General features: G+C 46.0%; 1 protein-coding gene across 4 annotated transcripts in view; it reads left to right on the forward strand.

Annotated features, from left to right (window-relative positions):
* Positions 1–22,586, forward strand: part of rerea (arginine-glutamic acid dipeptide (RE) repeats a) — an 89,813-nt gene that overhangs the window by 38,714 nt on the left and 28,513 nt on the right. For 2 of the 4 annotated variants that reach the window (XM_041945074.1, XM_041945075.1), the window contains exons 4-8: positions 11,347–11,452; positions 13,247–13,343; positions 14,880–14,984; positions 19,698–19,746; positions 21,040–21,164. In XM_041945074.1, coding sequence (XP_041801008.1) covers positions 11,347–11,452; positions 13,247–13,343; positions 14,880–14,984; positions 19,698–19,746; positions 21,040–21,164 — 482 coding nt within the window. Of the gene's footprint in view, positions 1–11,346; positions 11,453–13,246; positions 13,344–14,879; positions 14,985–16,962; positions 17,030–19,697; positions 19,747–21,039; positions 21,165–22,586 lie in introns of those variants that run through there. The other 2 variants (XM_041945076.1, XM_041945078.1) reach the window with 1 other exon arrangement.

Genomic DNA, 22,586 nt, shown 5'->3' on the forward strand with positions numbered 1-22,586 from the left:
CCTGACAAAAACCGGCTTTGCGCCAGCCTGCTGATGTGCTATGCTAACATGCTATAACAGCCATATTTATTGTGGTGATATTTCATGCTAAGCTTGCAGTCACTGGTTGCCTTGAATGAAAAGAATCTGTGTTTTCACAGGGCTGCTGCAGCAGTCGCTGAGCTTTATAGCCTTTAAAGTAAAGCAAGGATACACATCCCCACATCCCTACCAAAGACTCTAGTGTGAGTGTGTGTGTGTGTGTGTGTGTGCGTGCGTGTGTGTGAGCAGCGTGTGTAATCACTCCTAGCTGGCGGGCTCAGAGGGAGAGGTGGAATCAATGCAGTGGGCTATGAAGAGAGGAGAGAGAAAGGAGGAGAGGAGAGGGAGGAGGCTGATCAATATCATAGCAGCAGGGTGGGGTAATATCCACTTCATGCAGCGCTGCCACAAACAGGGAGGATAGTGGGACTGAAGCGGGGTACGCAGACGAGAACACAAACGAGGGAGAGAAGAGTAGAGGGAGGGGCAACGGTAAAAAGATGCAAATCTCCATGGCGCCGGTAAACAAGAGGCTTTGTGTCAATCACCAGATGAAGTGGCACATTTAGCATGCTCCTCTCTCCGTCAACCATTCCAACACTGCTGGGGATTGTTTGCTTGGCAGCCGCCTGCCCATTGGTCCAGGCCGGGGATGGGGCGTGGCTGCGCTGTGGTAATGTATGGACTGCCTTGGCAATGGTACCCGCTGTTTAAGAGAGTCATCAATAACCCCGCCCTGTTATATTCCACAGACTGTAAGTCAATGTCTGCTGGATCATTCCATCATCAACCTATCATATCACTCTCCACACGCAATCTATTACAAGCAGCCTCTCTGTTACAAAGAGGCGGCTTTAAGAACACCTAATCACCCTCCACCCAAGGACAGGTGGATGTCAATCACACCGCCACAATAGAGGGGGGAAAAACAGGCAAGAATCTGCCAACAAAACAGGCTGAAGGCAGACGAGCTTCAGCGCATGAAGCTCTCTCTTCATGCTGCCGGTGCTTTGTCGTTTGAGGTTGCGTGCGCCCTACCAGATCTCATGCTGATGCTGATTGCATGGTATGGTGAACTGTGTCTCCTTTCTGCTTGATTTAACTTCAAAGCCGCGGCTGGGCTGAGCCGAGCAGGCTTTGCATTGCCGTTTAGAGCTGGGAGACAGGATGTGATGGCGGACAACTGAACTGTACACTGTAAACGGACACTTCCTGTGCGGTGGGTAGGAAGTCCCCGCCAAACCATATGGTCACACTGGGATGCACAGATCATCTGTGTGTGTGTGTGTGTGTCTGGGGGAGGGGTGGGGGTTGCATTCCATGGTTTTCCTCTGAATGTGTTTGCACATTTCTTCCTCCTCCTCTGTCGCTGCATATAGTATCTTGCCCTGAACATGCTGTTACAACTAATTACATTGACCGGGCCTCTTATCTAACACACGTCACGGCTATTTTTAACGTCTGAGGCAGATTTGTGTGTATGTGTGTGTCACCTTTCAATGATGGTGGCAGGGGGGCAAGCGAGGGGTGAAAGTGAAGCAATAGGTGACTGGCAGAGAAGAAAGCACCGTCTCAGACAGTGCGCTGACCTCTCCGTCTTTTCTTTGTTTCTCTCCTTCTCTCACTCACTGCGGGTAAACAGTCATCCCCCTCTCCTCCCTGACAGAGTGAGCTGAGGCAAGTAATTCCCTCGTCTACAGCAAAATCCTTTACCTCCCCAACCCAGCCCTGGATGCTGCTGCACAAAGCTAATGCAGTCTGAGCCTGTGTGTGTGCGTGCACGTTCAAAGTATGCCTTTTGATTTACAGGCACACACAAAGATAAATGGGCAGAGAAGGCTTTGATGTGCCTCGGTTGCAGAGAGTAGTGATGTTGGTGTGTTGTTCAACCTCTTTGTCTCGCACCCTCTCTCGGTGGGCGCTCTGTTTGTGTGTGTGTGTGTGTGTGTGTGTGTATATGAATGACAACCAATGTGTTTGACACACCACGCTCATCATGACTCCAGTCTTGTTCCTATGTTGTGCATTAGTGAGCAGTTGTTTGCTTAACCAGGTGTATTTTATTGTGTTACAGTTTGGGAAGTCAGCAGGGGAGACACTGCAAGGGGCTGCAGGTTTCATTCGCCAAGCCTAAAATGTGTTGTTTTTTTTTGTTTTGTTTTTTTTTTTTGTTTTTTTAAATCAAGACATGGTAGTATTTGCTATCCTTGCAAAATATTCACCCGTTCATCCAGTCTTTTGTCAGCTAAATGTTCTCTTGATACATTGCCAATATAGGGTTGTGAAAATATTCCGAAAAAGAAACAAAACAAAAAAGAATTTGGAAAGAAAAGGTCATTCATGGACCAGTTCTACATCCCACCTTCACTTTCCTGCTCTGAAGGAACTACTGACAAAAATACAATACATCATATTACACTATGGAGGATAGCAGCGGGTTCTTGTAGTCAGGTGCACACAGAAGTGTCTAAAGGTGTATTTTTCCACTTGGCAGTGGCAGTTCACAGCATGTCTGCTCTGCATTAGCACCGTTTCTCTGCCTTACCAAATTCAATAATTTATACTAACCTTTTATCATACTCACACCACCCCTTTTTAGTTTCCAAACAATAATCGGCTAATTAAAAACAGTGGTTTGCTTACATTATTGTTGTTTTAATTCAGATAATTTTTCTAATTTGCATTTTTTGCCTCATTAGCTCATTCTACCCTCAATACCAAACATCCATTTGACAGTTAGGGATAAACAAAAGGCAAACTAGCGCTTGATTTGTATGCACTAGAAGATGACTACAAGATGTAAAATCTAGTGGTGAGTTAATTGCGTAGGAGGAATACATAAAAATTTCAATCAATAATCCTCTAGCCTATCCCATCAATTGAAAAATGCCGTTGGACTTGATTTTAGATTTAGTTTATACTGATTGAATTCAGGAGGAAAAATGTTCAAACACAGCTTCACTGCGACTTGGAAATAATTTTCAGGTAGAATTAAACATGCTGTCAAATGGACTGAAATATGTCACACTCTCAGAAACTCCATCCATAATCGCGTTACAATGTGGCTGCTGTTATTGCCAGTCTAGACCGAGAGTCATGCAGCACGGCTCCTTCTCGCACTGGGCCAGCCTTGTTATTGCAGCTGTGTTGTCTACAATACATCTCTTGTTGCAGCACAGCAGGGGGCTGCTCAAAGCTTCTGGCCTGTATGTGCATGTGTGTGCGTGTGTGTGTGTGTGCGCGTGCACATGTTACAGTCACATTCTTCCATGCTGCGAGTAACCTTTTGATTTTGTGAGGTGTAACTGCATTTGGTGAAAGGCCTGTAACTTCTTTAAATCTTTCGTTAACACACACATCTGATAGCCTGCTGCATTTGCATCGACACTGATATATCGTCACACACATGGTTAGGTAATTTGCATGTGATTATTTGCATATTGTACAAAGCAAGCGCGTCTGACAGACCACCCACTGCTCTGCTTGTGCGGCATCTGGCTGATACACAGCTTACATGATGTATTACTGATAGGACCGGTGTCATCACTAGAGACTGACAGACAGGCAAGGTCACCTTCAGACACAGAGCTGGAGGGTGGGGGTTGGTGTCTGTGTGTTTCGGGGGGGAGATGGATATCTTCAAAAGCAGTGGCCAGATAAAACAATACCATCATAACTGGTTGAGCTCATGGTGACATGAGCTCTTCAGGGCCGTCTGCAATGCTGCCTGTCCGGTTTCACGTGCAGCGTTAGATCTGTTTATGCATGCTTGAGCTCTTATTCTCTGCTTATTTGCCTCCATCTCTGGCTGTGTATGGCCACTCCTCCCTCCCTCTCTCGCTCTCTCCTGGGTGTGTATGTGTTTGTGTTCTTGTACAGAAACAGTATGCTGTGAGTGTGTTTCTGTGTATGTCATGAGGATCATAAATATTCCTATTAACTGTGTATTGATACGTGCTGACCATACATGGCAACACACACAAACACACACACAAGAAGCCTCTCGATTTCTCTGTATCTATGTCACTCTCACACACACTCCCAACAGACACTCCTCTGATGGCCTGACAGCTGCTCTTACATAGAGAAGACCTCCAAAGGATTCACACACACATAAACACACACTCTTCCTTTTTTTTTTTTTTTTTAAACCAACACTCAATCATCCCTCTTGAAACACACACCCCATCAGTCTTTGAAGTGGCCCGCATCCACACACACATAAACACACACATCCCACCCTCGGCCAGATCTTACTTGTTTTGCGCATTTATAACTGCCGCATAAACCTACAAGTTACATGTGCATGTGTATGTATGTGTGTGTGTGTGTGTGCCTGTGTGTGAATTGTACCAAGGGGGAGATCGATTAGCATTGGCTTAAGCGAGCCTTCTCATTTCCTGTCTTCCATTACAGCGCTCAATCAGCCCACAGCTCCTTTTCTGCCGTGCCCTGCTCAGGAGGCTGCCGCTAGTAGTCGTGCACACACACACACACACACACACACACACAGGGTACGGATTAGCTAGCTGGGCAGGCATCCAATATGACATCCACACACACACACACACAGATACACACAGAGCCTGATATTCATATCCTTTCTGCACGCCCCTCTCAGTGAGCAGCCCCCCCCTCTCTTCCTCCACAGCAGTAGTCCAGTCAGTATTAGTAAGATGTCTCATTAGCTCACCAGGCTATGCTAACAAGGCAAAGCTAACACAATGGATCACAGGCAAACAGCCTTCCAAACAAAACACCAGGCCGTTTAAACACTCTGCACAACACAAAGGAAGCCTGTGTCGGCCAAAGAAACGCCAGCATTCCTCAGTCTTTGTGTGTGTGTGTGTCTAACTCTGAGTCCTGACTCATGGGTATTACCTTGAGACCAGACAAGTCTCTACTCTCAAGAGAACATACCAGGCTCTACGCACACGCACGCACGCACACACACAGGAAGCCAGGTATCAAAGCGAGATGGCTTTGAAGCGGCTAAATGAAAGGCTGAAGGCAGAAATGACAATGTTTTCTGGCAGGCTATAACTGTGTGTCTGGCTGAGAGGGAGAGCTTGGGAAATAAAGTCAGTATTATGATCTGAACACCCAGATATGAGCTCTCCTAACCGCCTCCATCTGTCCTCGCACAGCCTGCGTTTGAAGTCTCACTTGGATCTGCGTTCTAGTCTATACTCTGCTAGTGCTGCAAGGATTTCTGACGGTGTTCTCAGCGAGAAAAAAAAAACAAAACAAAAAGAAGTGCCTGTGTATTTGTGTGTAGCTTTAAATCACCGAACACAAGTTGTCAGGTCCCTGGTGCTCCGTGCCTGTGGTCTGCAGATAATGATCATCATTAGTGAATGTATTCTCTGTGTCCTCTTCTCTTTTTGCCTTTCACGGTGCTGCTTGCTTCGTACCATCACTTAACTCGTCTTAAGTTTCTTGGCTAAAACCGCCGTGCAGCAGAAGTGTGTTGGAGGCGAAGACAAATATTTAAGTTGGCCACAGCCTGGCTATTTTATGGAGCGAGCGGCCAAGGCTAGTATTCTCAGTTCTCCACTGCCACTCTCTGTCTGGTAGGAGGGCCATGTGGTCAGCATCATGCACTTTTCTCATTATTTCTGCTGTTAATTTATGTTCTCCCACTATAACACATTTGAAATGAAGGAGAGACGAAGACTGGTGCAGTCAGCCCTGTTTGTTGTCAGCATGGCGTGAGACAAGTGTTGGACGACCTAGACCTCAAATGTGACAGTCATGTGTGGTGCTTGTGACTCTCTTGTGTGTAAAGTGTGCCTGTGGTTGGCAGTATGATCCACCAATAGTGGCCCTCAGCCCTCGAGTCTTAATTAGTATCATCTGTGAGTTCTGCTTGACTCAGCCCCCCTCTCCTTTTTTTTTCTTTCTTCTCTCCATCTCCGCCATCGTCCCTTCGTTTTTTGCCTGGATGACAGGAGGACCTGTCAGCGTCCTCGAACGTGTTGCTGTGTGTCATCAGTTTGTACAATGATGCGACTAGTGAGTCTGTCGTGAAGTGATTTACACGTGTCCTCTTGGTTCTTTGAAAAGGGGCTTTTAGATTTAAGGCAGGCTCCTGTTTAAAGGCGTGCACATGCACGCACACACACACACGCAGACGCACACAAACACACACACACACTCTCACACACACAAAGAGCAACAAGAGCAAATCTGCCCACTTTGAATCGGCTAAAGCTCATCCAATCCAATATGGAGCCAGGCTGACAGATGGGCCCAGTGTGTTCAAAGCAGAGGGCGCCGATTTAATATCCAAACAGGTCAAGCCAAAGAGAGGCAGAGAGAGAGACACCCCTGTGTAGGCACGGCGCAAAGGTCCTGCCAGCACCGCCACCACAGCTGGGACTCACCTCCCCTCCCTCCGTCCCTTCTTAACCCCCCCTCCCACACTCTCTCCATTTGTTCTTGTTGCCAGGCAGTGGAAGTAGGCACAGCCCCTCCTCGCAAACATTGTATCAGCATTTGTTTATTGTTATTATATGTGCCTAAGAGAAGCAGGTTATCCTTCCTTCCTCCAAGTAGCCAAGTGCTCAATGTGAAGTCCATAAGGACAGAGGAGGATTGCAGAGTGGAAGCCTGCTGCTGCTGCTGCTGCTGCTGCTCTGACAGCCTGATTTAGAGGTGCTTTTTCTTACCTCTGACACAGAGTCCCAGCCTGCCCCGCTCTACTGCAGGGTTGGGAGAAGAATAGTGGTGCTTATCCTGAAAGCCTGTTATTTGTGTATGTGTGTGTGTGAGAGTGAGTTCGCTCGTATGTGTGTGTTTGCTCACACAGCATGCTGGCATTTCTTTTTAACAACCTCCTTTGTCAGTCACCAAGATGTCGTAGATTGCGTGAGCACAGCAGATCTCTTGTACCTTGCCAGTGTACGTTCACACACATACAGTTTTGTGTGCGTGCATGTGTGTGTGTGTGTGTGTGTGCGTGCGTGTGTGTGTGTGTGCTGTAGTCCAGATGGAAGTGCTTATTGAGTGCTGGTGTGCTGGCAGATATCTGTCTCTGAGAGAGTGGGAGAAAATAAGGGAGAGAAAGAAGGAAAATGAGGAAGAGAGAAAGCAGAGTGGAAAACCCTTCCAATCAGATCCATCATCTTCGTGTGTGTGTTTATGCGAGTGCATGTGTGATCTTCCCAGCCAGCTCTTTCCTGCCTCCCCTCTCTAATCTTATCATGTCGGAGCAGCAGATTAGTCCTCCCAGATCCCATCTCTGCCTCCAAATGCCACAATCAGCCTTTTGTTCTTCAGTGGTGCTTACTCTCCCCTTGTGGCGGGCGAGGTGAACGCTCCCACAATCCGCCCTGCGTGCCATTTTGAGCCTCTGCCTGTCAATGTCACGCCGCCACCGGCCCTGATCTGCCGTACCCGAGCGTCCCCTGCCCCCGGGGCGTTAGCTAACCTTGCTATTAGCTCGGCAGCCTGCTAGCCTAGCCGAACTGCTTGACATTCCTTGCTAACACTGAGCTGCTGCTGCTCTTGTGTGCTTGACCTCCCTCCCTCCCTTCCTCCCTCCCTCCCTTCCTCCCGCTCTCTGCCGTCTCCTTTATCTGTGTGTTTGGGGATCTGTCTTTCCTTCCTTACTTCTGGCTGCCACCTCCTGAAGGAAGTCATAGATCCTGGCTTCTGATGTCACTGGTGTGGGGGAGGAGGGGGAGGGGGGGTCACTAACAGGGTTAGCAGAGGAAGAAGAGAGTGTTTGAAAAGCAGAGAAAATAAACAGAGGTTTCCTGTTAACGAGGTGCACTGGGGGCCTGTCGTGTGGGAGCGGGAGGGTCTGGTTTTGTTTAAAGCAAAGATCCAGTGTTCCAGTGCGGGGAGGAGGAGGAATAGTGCATTAGGTTTGAGGGTTACAGGTTGTAACAACGTTCCCTTCGTTTTTTTCACAGCTCAGCTCGGCTGCAAGGCGGTGACCATATTGTAAAGGCCACTGTGAACAGATGTGCCGCCGTGCACTCTCCCGAACACTGAACGGCATTAGAGTTGTCACTGGTTTTTGCACTGAAAAGCAGCGTATTGATTTCACACTCTTTTGGTGGTAAACATGGAATTAATTCCACTCTGAGTCCATCTTTTAAGTGTGTGTCTAACAGAGCTGGTCTCTTTTCAAAATTCAAGCCTTTCCTTGTGTAAAAGGAAAGTCTGCCCTCTGTAGTCCCCCCCCCCCCAGTCTTTGTGGTGGTGTAGTCATACACAGGGGCCCCAGCTCCAGAGTTGACTGCGCACACATGCAGCCACACAAAGAAAACTGCACAGCCATTATGGATCCAAGGGGCCAGCCACCTTTAGCTAGTCAGAGGGAGAATTAACCGACTCACACAATGCCTGGCTTGTCTTGGCTGCTTTTAGAGCAGTGATGAATGCATGAATGCATTGATTTGTTTTATATTAATCGTGACACATGTTGGATTCATTCTACAAGAAACCCACTTTCAAACCTTGTAATATTTCCAAATATATAACCTTTTTAAAGAAATGGCTGTCTTATAATCCAAGCCCTGTCTGATGAGTGTGCCCAAGAATGCCACAGGCCAGGCTGAGCCACTGGAGGGGGGAGGAGGTGCCATTGTGCTCAGCCCCAAAGCATGACTTTCAGATTTATATCTCCTCGATGAATAAAGGGGTAGCCTTGTACCCTGGGGGCTTCAGCAAAGCAGGAGGAGGATAGTTGTAATTTTAAGTCCGAGGAAATGAGAAGGTCTTGCTCCTCCTACCATAATCCAACCCCTTTTTCTCTCTCCTCACCCCCCCAGTCTCCTTCGCTCTGCTTCCTCACACTTTCTCTTTTTTTTTCTCTCTTGTGTTTCATTTCTTTCTCTCAGTAGTGGGTTAGTAAGTCTTTTGGCCTCTCCGCAGTGAGCGGCGTTCCCAGGGTTTAGGGCCCAGGAGGAGGGAGGGCAGGGCCATGTTTAGCCTCTGGCAGGACAGACAAAGATGGCTGACGATGCGCGGGGCTCGGCTCTCTACAGGCAGCGTGGAATGTCTCTAATCAATTCAGCATTGTGGGTTCCCTCTTATATGTTCTCTCCCTGTTATTTTCTATGGCAGGCTTAGCAAAACCCAGACAATACAACTAGTAGTTCGTGCGGAGAGTCTGAGCTGTCTATCATCCCCCTTCATTTTCTCCTTGCGTTATCTACTCATTTTTCCACCCCACATGTTTATAGAATTGTGATAATTGAAAGCTATGCTTCACTCCCACTACGTGCTCCATATGTTGCGCTCTCGGTCTTTCTCTCCATCTCCCTCCCTCTTTTGCCTGAGAGGGCTTAACGCCGCTGTGAGCTTCTAAACAGCAATCTGCTCAGGAGAGCGGCAGCTACTCCGTAGTGACGAGGATACTGATGACAGCTGAAGTAACAGTCACTCTCTGCTTTGGTTCGTTTGGTTGCTTTAAAATAATGCAGGTTCATGAATAAGGTGTGAAACGTGAGTGTGTTTGTGTGTGCGCGTCTTTCTGCCTGTGCTCTTCTGTTTTTGCGTCAGCCTGCATGTTCCAGCTCTCTGAAATCCCTTTGATTCTGTGGTGTTACAGGCAGAAAATGAAATGTTCAGGTAGCACACCGGCAGCATTTACAGTCTCCTTAAAGTATTAATTATGTATAAGCACCGGATAACTACTCGTTCTGCTGTGCCAGGCAGCCTATTAGTCTCGAAGGTAACAATGTCTGTACACTGGATAGACAAGAGATTGGGTTGGGTGGGCTAGCTGCTGGGAGGGGGGAGGAACGTGACGTCATTGCACACATTTCTTCACACACAGTATGGCTACGTGCTCGGGGGTCTCTGTCTTAGCCCATCAGTATGGCTCTCTGTCGAATAACAGCGAAATTGTGTGTGGTTGTGCGTGATGTTGCGTGCGTACTTCTGCACAGGCGTCCAGAGCAGTGAACGCAGCTGACTGACTGCATGCCAGCTGCTGTTTAACACGTCCAGGCTCACTTACTCACTCATTCCTCCTCCCTGCTCAAGGTTGGAGAGGGGGACGAACGAGGGAAAGAAAATGGAGAGTTGGTGGAGCGGAGGGATGGAATGAGAAAGATGGAGGAGGGAGGGAGAGAATGAGAAAACCAGAGGTGGGCTTGAGGGTTTAGGGAGGTGATGATTTGCTTGGCTGCGTGTGCTCAGCCTCCTCCCCAGTGACATAACAGAACAATGTACTCTAAAGGCTTTAAATATCTTTAGCGTGACCTCATGTTCCTGTGTGTGCTCGCGTGCACACACACACACATACACACTCACACACACAAACACACACACATACACACTCACACACACAAACACACACACACACACACACAATTAAGAGCCTGGAAAGAGCGGAAGTTACACTGTCTGTCTTCGATTACCATAGACTTTTTCCCCCTTTCTTCCATTTTTTTTTCCCCCATATGCTCATTTCTCCTTTGCTCCACGGGTGGTGTCAGTGGTGGTGCAGGTGTCAGTGCAGCGCAGTGTAGCCGAGTCCCTAATAAAGATGGCTGGGGCCAATAGGATTGTGTCGCACTCCAGCACCCACTGGCAGTCTCTCTAATGTTCTTTCAAACCACTGTAACGGTCAGTTGAGCTCATGTGAAGGCACAATAAATATTTTATAACATCAAATGAAAACAGTATTTTGCCCTTTTCATCCCTTACCTCAGCGCTGGCCTCAGTTTCTACCATTTTCTTCCACCCCCCCCCTCTTCTCCTTCCCTCTCTGTTCTTTCTTTGACTGGCACTGGAACAGCTTTCCTCTCACCTCAGTGCTGCCACTTGCTGGTCATATAAAGGATTACAAGCCTTTGCTGAGCTGCACTTTATCAAAGCACCAGTGGGTGGCAGCACTTAAGGAGTCTAAAGCCAAAAGCCTGGTAAAGGGATACAGTACCTGAGCATGAGTAAACTTTAAACGCCCTATTAGTAGGTTTAAATCATTTGAGTGTTGTCATGAAGTGAAGAGAAACCAGAAAGCAGACGATTGTGTTGTAGGAGGTAAAGATTGAACACTCATCCATCCCCCTCATCTTCTCTCTCCACACTTCCTGCAGCGACGGCCATCCCACTGTTTACTTTATTAAGGCTCTAAATGCTCTGCAATCCCTTTTTAATTGACTTGGTCTCTCTGCGTGTTTTTTGGCATCAGCCTGTGTGAGTCATAAACGGTGCGTCTGCACAGCACCGCTGTTTGCCAAGAGGCCAGTTTGTGACGTCGTAATCAAACAAAATGTTGTCTGTTTATCTTTGTGTGAGATCTTTTTTTTTCTTCCCCTTTATGTCTCCTGCTCACCCGCTCTGTGTCTCTCTGTGTTGCAGAGTAAACGGGACCATCTGCTGATGAATGTGAAATGGTACTACCGCCAGTCAGAGGTGCCCGACTCTGTCTACCAGCACCTGGTGCAGGATCGCAACAATGAGAACGGTGAGCCTGCCCCGTGTTCGCCAAAACACATCCGCACATGTGCACTTTCACAGCACACACACACACACACACACACACACACACACACACACACAGAGCAAGTAAATACACTTGCTTGCTCTATAACACAACACTCAATTTCTCTCCTGCACAAACACACCTGCCTCAGCTCTCCAGACTGTTGGGGGATATAAGAGCTTGCTGTGAATTGCATTTCAAACAGAATCCAGAAGACAGTGTCCCAGGCAGCCGAGCCAATCCCGTGGCTCTGTGCTGTTCCCCGGGTAACACTCCTTCAGGCCACAGCATCACTGTCAAGTGTTAATAACCCACAGTGTCATGTGGCCCTCGAGCACACATTCGCAACACCATCAATGCCAGCGGACTCATCACACTCTAACACATACACATCCACAGGAACATCAGCACCATCACTGTTTTTCAGCAACTGATTCTAAAATCCTGATGACAGAAGATTCCGGAGGAAAATCTGATTTAACATGACTTGAAATAGTTGGAATAATAAGTTGATGAATAAGTATTTTGATCAAATAACCTCTGCTGAGCCACGTACCACTATTCTGTGTCATTTCTTTATTCATATTAAATTAAGAAATTACTTTTTGACTTCAAAAAATCTTAATTAATAAAGCCATCACAAAGTTGTACATATAAATGTCTAAACTGAGTGAGCTTTCCCTTCCCTTCGGTTCTTTATATCCATCATTAATATTTCGTCAGTCCCTCTTTGAGTCTTGCAAAAATATTGTCTCAGAAATGTTGACTTGACTTGTTTGATGTTGTACTTTGCTGACGTGGCAGCGAGCACTCAGCATTCTTGCTATGATCAGTTTGTTAATGTACAAACACTTGAAATTTGATTATAGTTTTATATTTCGTTTTTTTAAAGGTATACAGCTACATGCTGTGGAAAACATAAATAAAACAGAATGACTGTGTAAAGGATGTTACTATACGGGCTCAGGAACACTTTGCTCAGCAGTTTTCAAATGATTGAATTCTGTTTTAATGTAGCTTTTATTGAGCGTCACAACTGTTTTGGCAGTGGGGTTGTAGATTCTTAGGTGTGTTGCTCTTAGAAATGCCTCAGTCACGATAAAAAGCAGCCACATATACTCAGTGTCACTCCAGGGACTCTTACCTGTGGACAGATCCCGTTAGCATGTACCAGTTCTCGTTAGCTGTCTCCGTTAGCCTCACAGAGTACAGCCCAACGTATGTGCTGTGTCATGTAACCAGAGAACACAGCCAGCTTTAGTTTAGGTATGTCATCGAGGTTATCAAGCAAACATTTTACATGCTGCTCCCTCCAGAAGCAGCCTAAGTGCGGTGCGGCGCTCCTCTATCTGCAGCTCGTCCTTCCTGTAGGGACTCAGGATTATTAGAATTGATGTCACAAGGCCGGAGCGCAGCGGCCGCAGAACGCCACAACTCGGGTCATTTGTCAACGACGAGTGCTGGCTCTCCTTGGTGCTGCTGATGCATCTTAACCCCCGGAAGGGTCATTTCACTTGAGAACTGAACATTATGTCCTCTCCTCAGGGGACTGCACTTTATTGGCTTTATTGAATTATGTGGCATAATATTGACCTCTGCAGAGGTACTTGTTACTTGGGTGTACGCAGAACTGCGCTTGGGATTTTATTAGTGAGTTCAAATGCCCGAGCTACTTTATCTCTGTTTCCTTTGTCATAGATGAATGAGTAAGCTTGTCTTTTGCAATATATATAACATAGATATGTACTAAGTACAACTGTGTTTTTCTTCCTCCAGACTCTGGCCGGGAGCTGGTCATCACAGACCCAGTGGTCAGAAGTCGAGAGCTCTTCATCTCTGACTATGTGGACACTTATCATGCTGCTGCTCTCAGGTAAACAAACATTAACACACACATCTACACATGCACACACACACACAGTCGAGGGAACCTACCGGATTCTCTTACAGGCAGTATCCAGTAACGTCTCAGCTGCTGCGACTGCCATGCTTGCATTTATAGTACAGTCCACCTTTTACACCACCTTGCTTCATTTGTGGTGTTTTGTTGCATGTGTCTGTTGAGTTCACAGTTGTGGCCTGTTCTGCTGTAATTTAGGATTTCTTTTTCATTACAATAATGCTTTACTGCGACTGATGTAGTTCTATTATACCAGCAATTCATCCTTCAAGCAAATACAGTTCTTATATACTCAAACTGACAAATGGCGAGCACCATCTGTGTTTTAATGGATACACAACTATTGTAAAATACTCGCCTGCTGTGATCCAGATTCAGGAGCCAGAACAATTACTCTTTTCTACAATGTACTATATTTGTCCTGATGGTGAACACTGGTAACATGGTAATATTACCACGTTACTGTTGTGGTTCTATTAGCTGAACCAACTCCAAAGTGCATTTATACAACGTGAAATTTAAATGCTATACCATGCTTAACTGCTGTGAGCAGGTGCTGCACACCGGATGTGTAAAGATCCAAAGCCATAAACGGGACATGTGTCTCACGCTGTTGTACGTGAAGAAACGGATTAAAATGGCTGTGCATCAACGCCCCCCTACACACACCTGTCACAACACGAGCATTCAGAGTCAGACCGATGGCACTCACTCTCTCTATGCTGAATGGAGAAAGGAGTATAGGCTCAATCGTCCTGCCTCTGTCTCTTCATCCAGTCCTGTCTGACCACCCCTCCCACCTCTCGCACTTCCCCTTTCTCTCTAACCAAAACCATGTGTGAGCAGCACAGCGGCGAGCAGCCAAAGCCGTGTCTCCCAGAAACCACTGATTTCAGGGCAAATTAGCTGCAACCTCTCCTACACAGAGCACCCTTTGATTTGACTTATTCTCCAGGCTTTAGATAAACGAGAGGGAATTCCAGTGGGATGCTGTAATGCCGCAGCTCTCCGAAGACAGCCCTCCTTAGCGCCCTTTAATCTTTTCAGGGGGAGGAAGATACAGTTTCTCTGCGAGGCAGCCCAGCTCCGCATGCCTGCGATGTCTGTTATTTTCATCCAGCCAGACACCAGAGTGCTGGAAACAGGAAATGGTATCAAGATGTGGTCAGAGCCTCGGCTCATTGGGGGTAAACGTGTCGGATGGGAGACGCACAGGTTGAATTCCTGTCCACATCTCCGCGGCGTCTGTCTCTCGTGCCTCAGCTGCTGCAGATGGGGCCTGGCTGACATGTTCAGCCGGTGTTTACGGGTTCAGTAGCCAGAGCCTGATGTCTCACCACAAACTCAGCAGGCACTGACAGGCACTAGATACCTGCTGCTGTACTTGTCACCTCCAATAGATGAACACCCCGAGAGCTTCTAATTAGGACTACATGTGCTCCTGCTAGGTTATCACTTTGTCATGTAGTTGTTGTTGGTGTCTAATAAAGCCTGTCTTCTCTCTCACAGGGGGAAATGCAACATTTCCCATTTCTCCGACATTTTTGCTGCCAGGGAGTTCAAAGCCCGCATCGACTCCTTTTTCTATATCCTCGGCTATAACCCAGAGACCAGGTGAGGAGCTTTCTGTCCAGTCAATTCCACCGATGCAGTCCCCTTCCTTATCATCCCACAGGCCAGATATCCACAAAAGGATAATGCTTGAGTTAAAATAGGGCTGCAGCTAACTCTAATTTTCTTTAATAATTACTAAATGTTTGGTCTGTAGGTTGAGAAGTGCTCATCACAGTTTCTTCAGCCCTAGATCCTCGAAATTACTTGTTTATACCAACAGTCCAAAACCCCCAAATATCCAGTTTATTATACAAATAAAAGGGCAATCACTCACAAATCTTCACAATGGAGAGGCTAAGACTAAATAATGTTTAGCATTATTACATTATTACTTGAATAATGACTCAAGCAATTAATCAATTACCAAAATAGAAGATACTCAAAGACCCTTTTAATTGTCTGTAGATTTGACTGTTCGATTAATCGACTGCTAATTATTTCAGCTATAAATTCAGAGTTCATGGGTTCAATTTATTTGCAATAAAAGTAGTCATTATTTACAGCCTAGCTGTATACAGATATAACGCAGTTAGAATGACGTGAGACAAGATGGTGGGGTTTATATTTGGTAATATCCCAGTAATTACCATAGAATACATCTCTAGGAGGAGTAAATATTGTAGATATCAAGTGATATTTGCTTTTTTCCAGTATCACCTAGTTGATAGTTAATATACATGCAAGTTATGTTTCTCAGTTTCATTACTGTGGAGCTTTCTGTTTTGGTGTTGGTTACACAGTGTTATGACTAATGATGCTCTCCGCTCATTACTGCTGTCAGCGTTATCAGTGCACAAAGAATGGCCCTAATGTGGTGTAATTATGGCGAATGAGCCCGTGGAAACTCCCATGGCTTTGCAATTGTTTGGCCGTTGGTTGATATTTGTCCAATTACATGTCAAGTTTGAATTACACGAAGATTAGAATGGAAAATGTGCACGAAGCCCATGGATGGTATTTTAAGTCACTGGCTGGATGAGGATGAAAGGCACTTTGACATGTCACAATAGGAAAGGAAAACAGATGTGAAGAACAAAATGAACGATGGCTGAATTCCATTCAGCCACTTCAGATCATAACGTCTCCCTGCGGTCGTGATGCTGGAGTTGATGTGCCCAGAAATTGACTTTTGATTTAAAAAATAGATTTTTAATAAGTTGTCTCTGTGACGCCTGCTCAGTTGGCTGCATTGTGAAATTACATTTCATTTATTTAGCTGCCACTTTAATCCAAAGTGACTTGCGATAAGCGCCTTCAGCCATGTGGATACGACCCAAAAGTGGCGAGAATCACGCAAGTGCATCAGCAAGTTTGCAGAATTGTTTCAAGTGCTTCAAATAAGAAAGAATGGAGAAGGAGGGTTTCTGTTTTGTTTTTGTGTTTTTTGGGCCAGGGCTATCCCAAAATATCCCCAAAAGGAAACATGTAGTTTGTTCAAAGTCTTCTGTGTTTTTGACGATGATGAGCTGTCACATTCATTAAGGTGTTGAAGATGGAGCTTGGTGGTTGTTCTCCAATTGCGTCTCACGTGTTGCAGTGACGGCCGTCCCTGTTCTCGGCCCCTCGGGTTGCCGGTCGGGAGCCCCCTCCTTCAGAGCCCTGCTCAGACTCAGTCTCCCTCCTCCTCCTCCTCCTCCTCTGCTCCGCTCGTTTGGTATTCTGAGCGGGGTGTCTGCAGCCTTGCAATTTCACTCTTGTTTATTATGGCGCAGACATACGAGGAGAGATGAATTCCGTATCCTGCACGCGTGTCCGCCTGCCTCCGTGTGTGTGTGGACGTGTGTGCGCTGGTGTGAGGTCGCAGCACATGCTCAGTAGTGTCTACAGCGGAGCGCGGCGAGCTCGCGACGCTGTACGTGCAGGCTGAGGTCACAGCACAAGCTCAGTGAATACCTCTCCGGGAGCGAATGCGTGGTTCTCCATTTTGAGCACCTAGAAATAGGTGGGAGAGGGGAGTTAATTCCAACGAGCATTTATACACACAGTGTCACTACCCAACCGTAGGGCTCGATGTCAGAAATGGACGATTTGTTCAGTCCCCGCAGGTAGGTTTGCGCTCATATTCTCGTGCTTTCTCGTGCCGTTCTCACTTGCTGCGCGAGTGTCGGCTCGTCTTTATTCGTCTGGACTGGAAAGTGTGGTGTTTGCAAGCTGTCCGCATCGCTGTCATTATGTTCAGCGGCTGTTGTTTGTGTCTGGGAGCACGAAAGCGAGCGTGCACACTGTGCCAGCAGCAGGAGGACTGATCGCTGTCACTGCAGATCACATACCGTTACGCGTTATTGTGCCGACGAAATGGAAGTACCGTTGTGTCACGCCTTTATTTGAATGTGAGCCGGTAAATGCACAGTGTTCGCGATGCACGCGCGTGTGTAAGGCTAATGAACGTGCAGCCAGCATGCTTTTATGGCCGTTGTAAGACCCGGTTACAGGCTGCCCTGGCTCAATTTTGCAGCTCCTGTTTACAATCGGGATGACATGGCGCACGGAGCGATGCTTGGGCTGCATACAAAGCTCCACCGGCTCTGGCGCCGCTGCGAGCGGCTGTGGTGCGTCCACGCGGCTCATCACGCCACTTAAATACCATGAAGTTGGGGTTTGTTTTTGCTGTGCTGCAATTATGTCAGTGTGCCACAGACTCGCGCTGCGATTGGCTGAAATTGATGGAGGGGGCGGGGTTATCCTTGATTGCACACACGCACGCACAGAGTGGACCAGACTGTCACGTTGTTGTTTGGTTTTAATAAGTCAGCCTGTGATCCTTTGACAGGATTGTGTGCTCATGCTGAGTTGCATGTGAACTTGTATGTAGCAACTGGCCATGTTGTACATTGTTTTTTGTACTGGGCTGCAGACTTGATGCAGCTTATTGGAAAAACATGAAACATTATTACAAGAAGTCACATAATGCCTTTTCAGTCTACATTAAGAGTCAGAAAATCAAAAGATTGGCTGCTGAGGATTTAGATTTTCCTTTTTTTTGTCAAAAGCAGAAATCAGCCATGAACATGGGTATTTTTGTTTGCTATATTAGTATTACTAATGTTACCTCATGACTGTAAGTGCTTTGTTGTGTCTGTAGTATACCTGCAGTCTTTATGGACACTGCTGCGAGCTTCCTGCAGCAATGCATCTGTATTCTGCCTCCTCTCTCAGGACCTGTACAGCATTCCTTCTGAATGTCTGCTCTCAGGTATTTGCCTTAGTAGAAAAATGGCTGTCTTCAAGACGCCATTCTCATTCTGTTGCACAGGTCCTCATTTGTCATCCTTTCAGCCTCCTGCCAAACATACAGCGGCCCTGGCCGACTGCGCATCGTCAGGAACGCGTTTGTAGAACTTTCTCTCAGCAGCAGCGCAGACTGGATTCAAACTCAGTATATTCTACATTTTTCTTAGTCAACAGACCACATGCAGACATTCACCATATAAAGTGTGTACCAAGCAGGATATGTCTTTGCTTCTAAACTTCTCTAATAATCCAAAGAAATAGTTTTTAGTTAGGCCTGTGCTGCTGGCTTGTAATTTTAAAACTTTCAGTCATAAACACTGCTTAAAGTAGACTTTAAGTGTGAATGAAATCATTCTGAAACCTTTAAAATCTAATCTGAAGTGCCGGTGACGCAGGAGATGACCATATTTGATCTTTGTCAGCGCTATTCATCGCTTTGGGCTCATGTCGTAAGTTTGTGTTATCTGCTGAGGATGTTTGTAACCGACATGAAATGGAGTGTTTCGACATGCTCTGGAGCAGCAGACAGTCCTGGCAGGCCTGGGGTCATTTACCGCAGCTGAAATTCAGTTTTTTTGGCCCGTGCTCATGTCGTCTGTGCCAGTGCGTCTGTCAGCCATAGTTCACGACAGTATGGATTATTCTCTCCTGTCTGAGAGGAGGAGGTCTGTTAAGAAAGGGCAGTAGAATCTCTAAAAGTACCCTTCGCAGGGTTTTGTGGTTGGGGGACCGTAAAGAGACCAGAGGGCTGTGGCCTCTCAGGTTTCCGCCAGGTCTCCGTGATGGAGTGCGAGCTTCTCTGGGTGCAAATCACACTGACAGATTCTGGGCCGCCCTGCGCTCGGCTGTATGAAAATCGGCGCTGTTACCTAGGCAACAGAGGGAATGGCTTTTCAAAAGGAACATCTTGTCATTTTCTTTAATCCGCTGCAGCTGGAGATTCAGAACACTATTATTAAATTGCAGTTGCTATGGCTACCAACATTTGTACCAGCAGCCGTTTCAGACGCTCTTGCCCTGCATATCCAGAGCCAGCTCCCCCACCTCCTCCTCCTCCTCCTTTTAGGGGATTCTGTTTTATTGCTGCATCCACAATATCAGGCCTGCAAATGTGCTCTGCTCAGCTCGCTGTGCAGCAGCAGTCAACCAGGAATGTTCTCCTGAAATCTTTATTTGCTTTTCGGAATAAAACACTGTGTACTTTTCCTCACATGTGACTTGCCTCAGAGTTCCACAATAGAAAGAATGGCCCATGTCCCCTCGCACTGTATCCGATTGTGTTCAGGTCATGAATTGATAGTTTTCTGATGTTTTCTTTCTTCCCTGCTTTGAAGCGTCAGTCAGTTATGATACCCAGTTGTGACTTTGTGCAATTGTTCCACTCACTCGACAGGCACAATGCCAACAGGTTTCTTTCAGCTAGTTTTGAAACGTTGCCAACAAAATGTTTTGTTTCAATCTGCTTTCTTTGTCTCTTCTCAGGCGACTAAACAGCACACAAGGGGAAATCCGAGTGGGACCCAGTCACCAAGTAAGACACTGTACAACACACCATCAGCCAGCAGTTGACTTGAGAGATTTCTCCAGAGTTGGTGAAAGTTGGAAACAGCATGCAGCCTCTTTGTTCCAACATTTAGTTACCACACGATTACCTAACAGCGCTTCTCTTACCTCATAGATGCCATTTAGTCTGAGTCGCTTGTCATTTAAGATAATCAAATCCAAACAATATGTTGACTCACAACAACAACATAATTGATGCTGATAATAACAAGCTAGTTTGGTCTTCTCTGCAGTGCTGTTCTCACACGACGTTGTTATTTAAGATGCAGAACCTCTAAAACTTTCATTCTGGAAAAAAAACAAAAGTCAAGCATGAGAATCAAGCTCCTTTTATTCAACATTCACAGCTCACATAGAGGTTTGCATGACAATTTACTGTCGTGTTTGCATCTGCCAGCCTGTGCAACTGTACTGTAACATTGTGTAATAAGTGTGTATACAACCCTAATGCCAAAACAGTTGGCACGCTGTGTGAAATGTAAAAATCCGAATACAGTCATTTGCAAACAAACTGTGTTTACCAAAAGCGGGTTTACGAAGTGTTCTTGAGCCCGTGCAGTAACATCCTTTATACAGTCATGTGTTCACAAAGTGGTGAACCTCGCTCCATCCTCGCTTGTGAACGACTGAGCCTTTCCAGGATGCTCCTTTCATACCCAGTCGTGATACTATCACCTGTTACCAATCAACCTGTTTACCTGTGGAATGATCCAAACAGGTGTTTCTGGAGCATTCCACAACTTTCTCGGTCTGGTTTTGCTCCTGTCCCAACATGTTTGAAACATGTTACTGTATCAAATTCAGAATAAGCAGATATTTACAAAAACACTGAAGTTAATGACGTCAAACATTAGATATATTGTCTTTGTACTGTTTTCAGTTGGGTTTATGTCAAAAAGGATCAGCAAACTGATCCCATTCTGTTTTATATTTTGCACAGCGTTCCAACTTGTGGGAATCAGATTTGTACTCACAAACTTGCTTGAGTTTAAAAACATCAGTAAGTCATATATGTGGCCACCAGGATGTAGACAGGATGTATATGTTCTACGTTTAAAAGAAAAACACAAACACCTACAGTTCTGTGTTGTGTTAAAATATTGAATCACTGTGACTTGTCCCCATTCCCCACTGCCAACACCCAGTGAAAAGCTGATGACAGGGGGGTTGAAAGATGATATTTTCTTTAAGCTTGCATGCTATTTGTAGTGTGACACCATCTGTCCCTCTCCTTCTCCTTCTCCTCCCTGGACCTAATTAGGCCAAGCTCCCAGAGCTGCAACCTTTCCCCTCTCCTGGTGGCCAGGCTGTGACCGAGAATGAGGAACTGGTCTGGATGCCAGGGGTCAATGACTGTGATCTTCTCATGTACCTCAGAGCCGCAAGGTGAGCCCAGAGAAACACAGGAGTTCATGGCTGCTACTGGTTCAAGGGAAATCTATCATCACTAAAGTTAAAGACCACAATCTGTCCCTTGCCCTCACTGTATTGATACCGGAGTGTTGTTGCATAAATTCAGAACGTAATAATATCAAGACATCAAAGACACCCATCAGTGAAAGGGAAAACATGTACAGGACAGCATTGGTCTCCACTCTCCACCGTTAACCTGCTTCTGTACCGAAGATCACTTGAACCTCTTTTCTGAAACTTTTTGTCGTCTCATTAGTGGTGTTTTAATCAAAGCACCAAACTCACTGTTTCCACCCAAACACAGGGTTCACTGTCCCTACATCAAGATGTTGTTTGTTTACTTTGTTATTATCTTCTATAGTTTCAGTTAAAAGTGTTAGCATTCACCGTACTTCTCCTATCAAACTGTACTCAGCTGAAGTACATCAGTGCATTTATTTACTGTAAATTTGTTGGGTTGTCCCATTAAACTGTAGTTCACTGTTGAACGCTTCATGTTCCTCTGAACAGGAGCTGGCAGTCCTGCTGCGTGTTTAGCTTCATTAGCTGTTAGCTATGTTAGGTCCATTAGCTGTGAGTTATTAGCTCCATTAGTTGTTAGCACTACTGACTCTCTTAGCTCTGTTAGCTGTTAGCTCTGTTAGCTCTGTTGAATCCGTTAGCTGTTAGCTCTTCTGACTCTGTGAGCTCCATTAGCTTTTAACTCCATGAGCCAAACACACCACAGGACTCTGCTGCCCACTGGCAGCTAACAGCTAATAGCTCAGCTGGCAAATTCCACATGGATCTTTACAGTGTCTCATTATCAGGGAAAACAGTGTGTGTCCACCATCAATAGTGAGTATTCTGCGTCCTTTCAGATTTGATTATCATACTTTTTGTAGGTCTCATCCTGGGTTGTCAAACACTGGTGGTAACGGCAGTGACAGCATGAGAAGACTCTATTGTAGTCAATTCTCCGTTTACTTTGTTCTTTGGAAAGTGATCGTTAAATATACATACATACATACAAATACCACTTTCATCCTGGAGGCTTCCTGGAGACACATTTTCTGTCGTCCCAGGAATGACGGGACCCCGTTAGTCTCGAGCCCTCTTTAGTGCTGCTTATTAATGTCACACTTCATCGGGTGTTGTATCATGGGATGAAATCCTTCATCAGTGTTCCCCGTGATTTCGTTTCAGTGAAAGTGATATATCTCAACAGGTTTCTGTGTTATGTTGCACTCAGGGGTCACAGAGTCGTTAATCACCATCTGTCACTATGGCAGATGGTGTTTTATAAATTCCATCAAAGCCTTTATTTTTCCATCATATTTGTTTTCATGCCTACCAGTATTGCATAGACCTATATTATGTTGTATTTGTGTGTATACTGTGAATTATAATGTGCTT

The sequence above is a fragment of the Chelmon rostratus genome, chromosome 10, assembly GCF_017976325.1.
Source record: "Chelmon rostratus isolate fCheRos1 chromosome 10, fCheRos1.pri, whole genome shotgun sequence".
In the NCBI taxonomy this organism is placed as follows: Eukaryota; Metazoa; Chordata; class Actinopteri; order Chaetodontiformes; family Chaetodontidae; genus Chelmon; species Chelmon rostratus.